Source organism: Bidens hawaiensis, unplaced genomic scaffold (assembly GCF_021521415.1).
Source record: "Bidens hawaiensis isolate Kalapana, Puna unplaced genomic scaffold, B.hawaiensis_p1.1 tig00005663_1, whole genome shotgun sequence".
NCBI classification, from domain to species: domain Eukaryota; kingdom Viridiplantae; phylum Streptophyta; class Magnoliopsida; order Asterales; family Asteraceae; genus Bidens; species Bidens hawaiensis.
The window spans coordinates 1,106,426-1,113,601 of record NW_027491369.1 but is presented as its reverse complement, the minus strand read 5'-3'; the positions used below and the strand labels follow the sequence as shown (position 1 = coordinate 1,113,601).

Below are 7,176 nucleotides of genomic sequence, written 5' to 3'. Positions count from 1 at the left end.
GATCAGCATTGTAGTAATCTCTAGCATTCGTCGGGGTGGTAGGGTGACAACTAGCTTGAAGCTTGGTTGGATTTTTACAACCATATTAAAATAACTAAATTAATTTAATAAATATTGTGTTAATAACTCGTCTAAGCATTAAGTTTTAGGGTTTAGAAAACGTGGGTGTTACATTCATGTTATACTTATTGTATAACATTAATCATCGTTTATAAAAATAAGCCTGTATATTTCTTTATTCGTTAAGGACCTACGGGCCTTTTTATTTGGGCTCGGCCGAGGTATTTAAATCCTCGGAGACGCCCCTGACAATAATCATACCCAGTAAAATCTTACGCATAACAAAGTTATTAGTATGATATGAGGATGGTGAGATGTACACATAGCATACCTCTATTCTAGAGGATGGATGGAGAGACCGCTTATAAAGAGGCCCTTAACTCCAAACACGATATCTAAATATGAAAGCTGTATCGGAAACATAGAGTACATATATCTATCGTGAATCTATATAACCAAAAAGGATACCTGTATGAAAACTACTAACAATATATCATTAGAAAACAACCAATAATCAAAACATAACAAAAGTAAAAAAGATAATATGCAACCACAGTTAATAGCCTAAGAAAGGCTAAGTCCTAAAAAAACAAAAAAAACAAAAAGACAAAAACAAAAACTTTGTACCCTCCCCTAGAGAGCCCTAGCCATAATCATACGTCTCTACAAATTCCTACTCATCAACTATTTTTGTAAGAGAGGTGTAAGTCTATCAAATGTTGGCTAATATGTTCATCACAATTCAGTTTGGGTTCGCTTTTATCCTTCTAACCATCTATAGTTATTCACATGTCCAAAGTATCTTAATCTACACTCTTTAATCTTATTTGTAATACTAGGACCCATATTTCTCAATCAACACGTTGATTTCTTATTTGGTCCAAGCTTGTGATCTATCTAAGAATTTTCACCTTTGCTACCTTTAACTTATGCGTTTATGTCTTCTTGATGGCCCAACAACCTGTTACGCATAAAATAATCGGTCGAACTACAACGCTATAAATGGTCGTTGTGTGTCATGTCACAGCCATATATTTTATTTTCTATAGAACTTTAAAAATATAAAATAATAAAACAAGTTGTTAACAGGTTAACTTACAAATATAAATTTGTCTTAAACGTGTTGACATATATAAGACTCAGAAATATATTAAACTCAATCCTAACTTTTTAGTCCTAGCATGTCCTCAAAACAAAAAAAAGTTCAAGGTATAGGCTACACGATCCCCTCATTTACTTGTCATACATCATCCCTTTAACTTTGAATTCCTTCAACAATTTTATTACTACTCTCTAACATTTTTTAAATTTTATGGTCTCTTTTTAAAATTTTATCTCTATAATATTTTATAATTATTATTATTTTTTGTTTCTCTCTCCTTTTATGTTTATTGTCCTTGATCATAATAATATTTATTATTATTATTATTGTTGTTGTTGTTGGTTTATTATTATATTTATGAAACTATATATAAATATGTGTGTGTGTGAGAGAGACTGATACTAATATTGATATTATTATATATAAAAAATATTAATGATATTTACAATGATAATAATAAAAATAATTAATAGTAACAAAATAATTTTTTATTTGATATATATTTAGTAGATTTTATTAAGTAAAATAAAATATTCGAGAGACTAATATGTATCTAAACAATATATTCTTTTTGAACGGCCAACAAAGAGAATTGCTTATGTACTCCGTGTGGGTTGACATAATGGCAAAAGGCCACCGCTAGCTGGCCTAACCCAGCTCTATGGAGCCCTTAAGAGCCTCCAAATTATCTTCAATTTCGGGGAAAACCCACACACCCGAAGACCCACTTGTGGTAAAACCCAGATGCTCTCAGGATCCAACTGAATATCACAAAGATCTCAATCTTCCTTCATTAAACCACTCATGTATCCTCTAAAATGTTGTTGATGAGATTTAAACTCGGATCTTTATTAAAAAAACCCAAATTACTTATCACTACATCACATGAAAATAACATATCTAAACAATGTTAAATGGAAAATAGTAAGTGATTTAATAAGGTATACATTTATTAGCGACACCAAAATACAAAGCTAAAATCAGATTTGCTTTTAACAAAGTTAACAAAATGTTGTTGCTTTGGAACAACAAAGAGCCAAGATGGTCAGCTACAACGTAATGTGACTTCTTTCTTTCTGTCTTGCCATCTCATCATCTCAATTCCTAATTTTTCAACCTAAACCCTAACCATTATCATTCTCAATTCCGATCAACCGATCATCGTAACTTATTAATCTCCGTTCATTCTTCCACCACCAATGGCCGACGAACAAGACAACAACAACAACAACAACGACAGCATCGTATTAAGTGACGTGGAAGACGACGATATCCCTCCGGCAACGCTCATCAACACAACCGATGACGTGTCCGTTGACAGATTCCGAGAATTACTCACAGAGCTTGATCGCGAACGCAAAGCACGCGAAGCAGCAGACAAATCAAAATCCGAATTACAAGTTTCATTCAACCGATTAAAAGTTTTAGCACACGAAGGCATCAAAAAACGCGACGAGATCTCGCGCCAACGCGACGAGATCTCGGCGCAGTTAGTTGAAGCCGTTAGGGAGAAAGAAGAGTTAGTTAGGCAGTTAGAGGAGTCTGTTAAAGCGAAAGATTCAGTTAGATCGGAAATCGAGACCGCTGCACAGATGTTAGTTACCGGAATCGATAAAGTATCGGGAAAAGTTAGTAATTATAGGAATTTCGTGGCTGCGGGTTTGCCTAGGTCTCAGAAGTACACCGGATTGCCTGCGGTGGCTTACGGAGTTATTAAGAGGTCGAACGAGATCATTGAGGAGCTTTTGAGACAGATTGAGTTGGCGACAAAGGGGGCGAATGAGGCGCGAGAGCAGGTGGATCAGCGGAATTACGAGATTGCGATTGAGGTGTCGCAGCTGGAGTCGACGATTAGTGAGCTTAGGGAAGATGTGTTGAAGAAGGATGAAAAGATGATGAAATTGGAAAGTGATATGCGAGATTTAGTGAGTGGTTATGATGTGAAGGTGAAGGAGTTGGAGTTGCGGATTGATTCTCAAAGGCCGTTACTTGTTGACCAGTTGAATTATGTTTCGAAACTGCATGAACAGCTTTGTGGTGTTGTGAAGATATTGGATGATGATGGTGATAATAACCAGACGGTTCTGTTGGATTCGATGTTCTTACCGCAAGAAACCGATGTTGGGGAGAATATTAGGGCGTGTTTAGCAGGGTTGGAATCTGTGAGTGAGTTGACATCAATTGTTCATCAGAAGACGAAAGATTTGGTTTTTGAGGGGAATAAAGAAATGAGAAGATTGAATGAGAGTGTTGAGCAGTTGATGAAGGAGAAAGAACATATTGGATCGTTACTCAGAAGTGCTTTATCAAGAAGAATGCCGGATGATTTGGCGTCTAAGACTAATGAGCTTTTTAGAGCTGCAGAAAATGGGTTGAAAGAAGCCGGGATTGATTATAAATTTAGCAACCATACTGACAACAGAACCGCCTCGGATTCAGACAACAAAGACGATGAAATATACACATTGGTGTGTGTTTAAACCTTAACACCAACTTTAGAACTATGCATAGTTTTCTCTTGACTAAGACTTTATATGGTTTGTACAGGCTGGCGCACTTGAAAACATTATAAAGCAATCTCAGCTGGAGATTATTGAGCTGAAACATACTGTTGATGAACTAAGGTATAATTATTTTCTCTTATATGATTTTTTATGTATTATTGGGAGTTTGACTGTGATTATTATAAGTTAACCGTCTTCATTATTTAAAGATATTTGCTAAATACCAACTGTGGTGTTTCTGTAATTAAAGGGCAGAGATCAGGTTACTTAAGGAAAATGCTGAAGCTCAAACAAAGGAACTTATGCAGAGCAGAGAACAGTTGGAGAAACTTAAAGAAAAAGAGAGAGTGGCCAATGAAAATGTAAGTTCCCGGTTTTATCGTCATGCATTTTATACATTTTAAAAGTTGGTGCTAAATTGTTTATAGCAGTGATAAGTATCTATGTTGACTCTGTGTATGGTTTAGGTTGAAGGGCTAATGATGGACATTGCTGCAGCTGAAGAAGAGATTACAAGATGGAAAGCAGCAGCCCAGCAAGAAGCCGAGGCGGGCCGGGCTATAGAACAAGAGTATGTGGCCCGGGTAGGTCCGCTTGGATAATTATCTGATTGTTTCTTGTGACATTGAAACTTGTTTGAATTTTAGCATGTCTTGTGTTGTTATTCTGGTTGCAGCTATCTACTGTGCAGCAAGAACTGGAGGCAGCAAAGCTAGCGATGATCGAGTCAGAAAAAAAGTTGAAATTCAAAGAGGAAACAGCAGCAGCTGCCATGGCAGCTAGAGATGCAGCCGAGAAATCATTGAGACTAGCAGACTCTAGGGCTGCATGTTTGAGGGAGCGTGTGGAAGAGTTGACTAGTCAGCTTGAAAAACTTGATACACGTGAGAGTCAAAGCAGCCAAAGTAGTGCTAGGTACGTATGCTGGCCTTGGCAATGGCTCGGAATGAATTTTGTTGGTTCTCACTCGAATGCACACACGCACACGCCTGATTCACGACCACATAGTTCAAATGAAATGGAACTTTCTGAACCTCTTATTTGACAACATTCCAGTTGGTCTTATTTCGGTTGCTTTCTTCTTTCCCTGTGTGTAGTTACTGGTAATTACGAACCATTCTTTTTTTTAGCGAGATTAGTTTACTGTACAGCTGTTTTTCTTGTTTTTGCTTTCAGTTTTGGTATCTTTGGACTCATATAATAATCTTTTTGGTTTCCTTTTAACCATTTTGGGTTCATAGCATTGTAACACTATACACAATGTAATTGGCAAGGCAAAAGATTGATATTTTATCGAATACTTGGAAGGTTGAGACTAGCTTTAAAGTAATTTGATATGAGCTTGAAATAAGATGAATATTTGGCCTCAAGAGAGTAAAGTGAATCATTTGAACATAAATATTGGGCCTCTATGGAGGTTTGTCTATTTGGATTTCTTTGTTAAAAGTGAATCATTTGGATATGCATATGAGAGTAGAGAAGAAAACTGGTTAACCTAATCAAAACAGGTTAGTAACGAAAACCGGCCCGACTCAATAATCAGTTATTGGTTTCAAACTGATATATATACCCGTTTGAACTTGTTTTAGGGTCTTATTGGTGTTACTACTTTAACAAGAAGTCTAAAAAATTTCAAGCCTCAAACGCTCGCATGACAAACTCTCACAAAGTTCTGTTAGTGTTGGCGCTTCCTCAAGTGAACCAACTGTGGTGAGGGTCGTATTGTCGTAACTGAGGAAAGCCGGTAATCTTTCAAATATTATTGAAGATTTGTGACAACTTGATATTTTGGTTGGGTGGAAAGATAGGAATCCCAATATGTCGTTCTTGTTGGCATGGTCCATGATCTACTGATCGCCCAAGCTTCTATGGTGGTTTAGGAATCCGTTTTTTCTCTTAGTGGCATGGTTTTATCTATCCGAAGTACAAGGCTCGCTCCAAAGTTGATGAAAATGTGCATTTGTTTAAAAGACAACTTCGATATAATATAACGTGTACAAGTACAATATATTATATGGCCTTTAATCAAAAGGTTGTGGGTTTTAGCCCACTTAAAACAAAGAGAAAAAAAATAGTAGCCGTTCATTTTTCTTTTTTTACAATTTTCAAAGCGAGTGCTCTTTGAAAGAAGAATTATACCAAGAAGCAGCAATAGCATGAGGAAAGATGCTTCCGTTTTTCAACGATAAACTCCTTTACGATGAAATGGTACACTCTAGTTTTGAAGCCGAAGAATAATCGCCAAACAAAGTGACAAATCGAAAAGTACATTGGCATTTTTTGGTAATGATGTTATGTTTTGTTAATTTTAAAATTTTTAAAAATAAATAAAAAAGACAACTATTTAGTACTTGATTGACTTTTTTTCTCGGAAAACCGGTATTTCAGTTATCAGTCTAAACGGTTTTACAGGTTGGAGTTTTAGGCATCCCCAAACCGGTTATTAACCAGTTTGGATAATAGTTGGGTATATCAAAAATCGATTAACCGATTAGGGTCATGTAACAACAAAGTAACTTTTTAACAAGCGTATATGTTATGTCATATGTGAAAAATTGTATGCAACACACATAAGATATAATGTTACATGATTTGTATAGTTTTTCAAAAGAAGATATTACGCAGAGGTTAATACTGCACATATGATATATAAGGTAGGGTACTTATGCTAGGACAGTCTCTAGTTGAAGTAAACTCAAGCTAAGGCTTCAGGCTCCCATTTGAATATGACTTTTTATGTTGGTTATTTAAAAGTAATTATAAATAATGAAAATGACTGTTAAGCTACTTGAAAAGACAATATATTCGTAGTTGTTTTGCTTTGTTACAATAAAATCTGAAAAGAGCCTCCAATTCTTATTACGTGTTTGGCCTAAAAAAGGTTGGGATAAATCAGACTTATGCCGACACCTACACGGGGTGCCTCGGGACAAAAGAAGGTGATCGTCTGAAATTGTTTTGGCATTAATCAAAAATGCTTTAGCACGTTGCTTAATCGATATAGCACGTCTGTTTTGCAACCGAGAGTTTTGTTCACATCGATCACACGAAAGCTTACTCCATTAGTGAGGTGCACATGTTCTTGCACGTGCTAACTTGTAGCTTTTTGTTATATTGGCACTAAAATACTATATACGTATTTTTATATTGTTTCAATAAGTGAGAGCCTAGATATCTTTTTAGATGCACCAATAAGCAATACCTATATCAATAAATATATTCAATATTCATAAAATTGTTAAAAAGAAAAATAAGGGCAAACTCAATTCTTGTAAAAAAAAAGAAAGAAAAAGTTACACCCATTGTTTAATGGCAAAATTATTTAAATTTAAGAAATTCCAAACTTTGGTCTTTGTGGGTATTAATCTCAATTTAAGAAATTCCTTAGGCTAATTTCAACTTTCATCTTATTGGCCTCCACCAAGCCTTCTCCTAGCAACGATTAACTCGATTAATTTGAAACAAAATAAGTCGTTTCTCCAAGTTAAGTAAGACACTTAATAATAAGGC

The 7,176-nt window shown here is 35.5% G+C and overlaps 1 protein-coding gene across 1 annotated transcript; it reads left to right on the top strand.

Annotated features, from left to right (window-relative positions):
* Positions 1-2,244: 2,244 nt before the first annotated feature.
* Positions 2,245-4,996, top strand: LOC143630460 (uncharacterized). Its single transcript, XM_077099465.1, has 5 exons — positions 2,245-3,630; positions 3,710-3,786; positions 3,917-4,028; positions 4,134-4,250; positions 4,343-4,996. Exons 1-5 carry the CDS (start codon positions 2,362-2,364, stop codon positions 4,709-4,711), a joined length of 1,944 nt encoding a protein of 647 aa, XP_076955580.1. The 5' UTR covers positions 2,245-2,361; the 3' UTR covers positions 4,712-4,996.
* Positions 4,997-7,176: the final 2,180 nt, after the last annotated feature.

Coding starts and splice junctions, on each gene's coding strand:
- LOC143630460 (XM_077099465.1), top strand. CDS start 2,362: ATGGCCGACGAACAAGACAACAACAACAACAACAACGACAGCATCGTA. Junction 3,631..3,709: donor ACGATGAAATATACACATTG/GTGTGTGTTTAA, acceptor TGGTTTGTACAG/GCTGGCGCACTTGAAAACAT. Junction 3,787..3,916: donor CATACTGTTGATGAACTAAG/GTATAATTATTT, acceptor CTGTAATTAAAG/GGCAGAGATCAGGTTACTTA.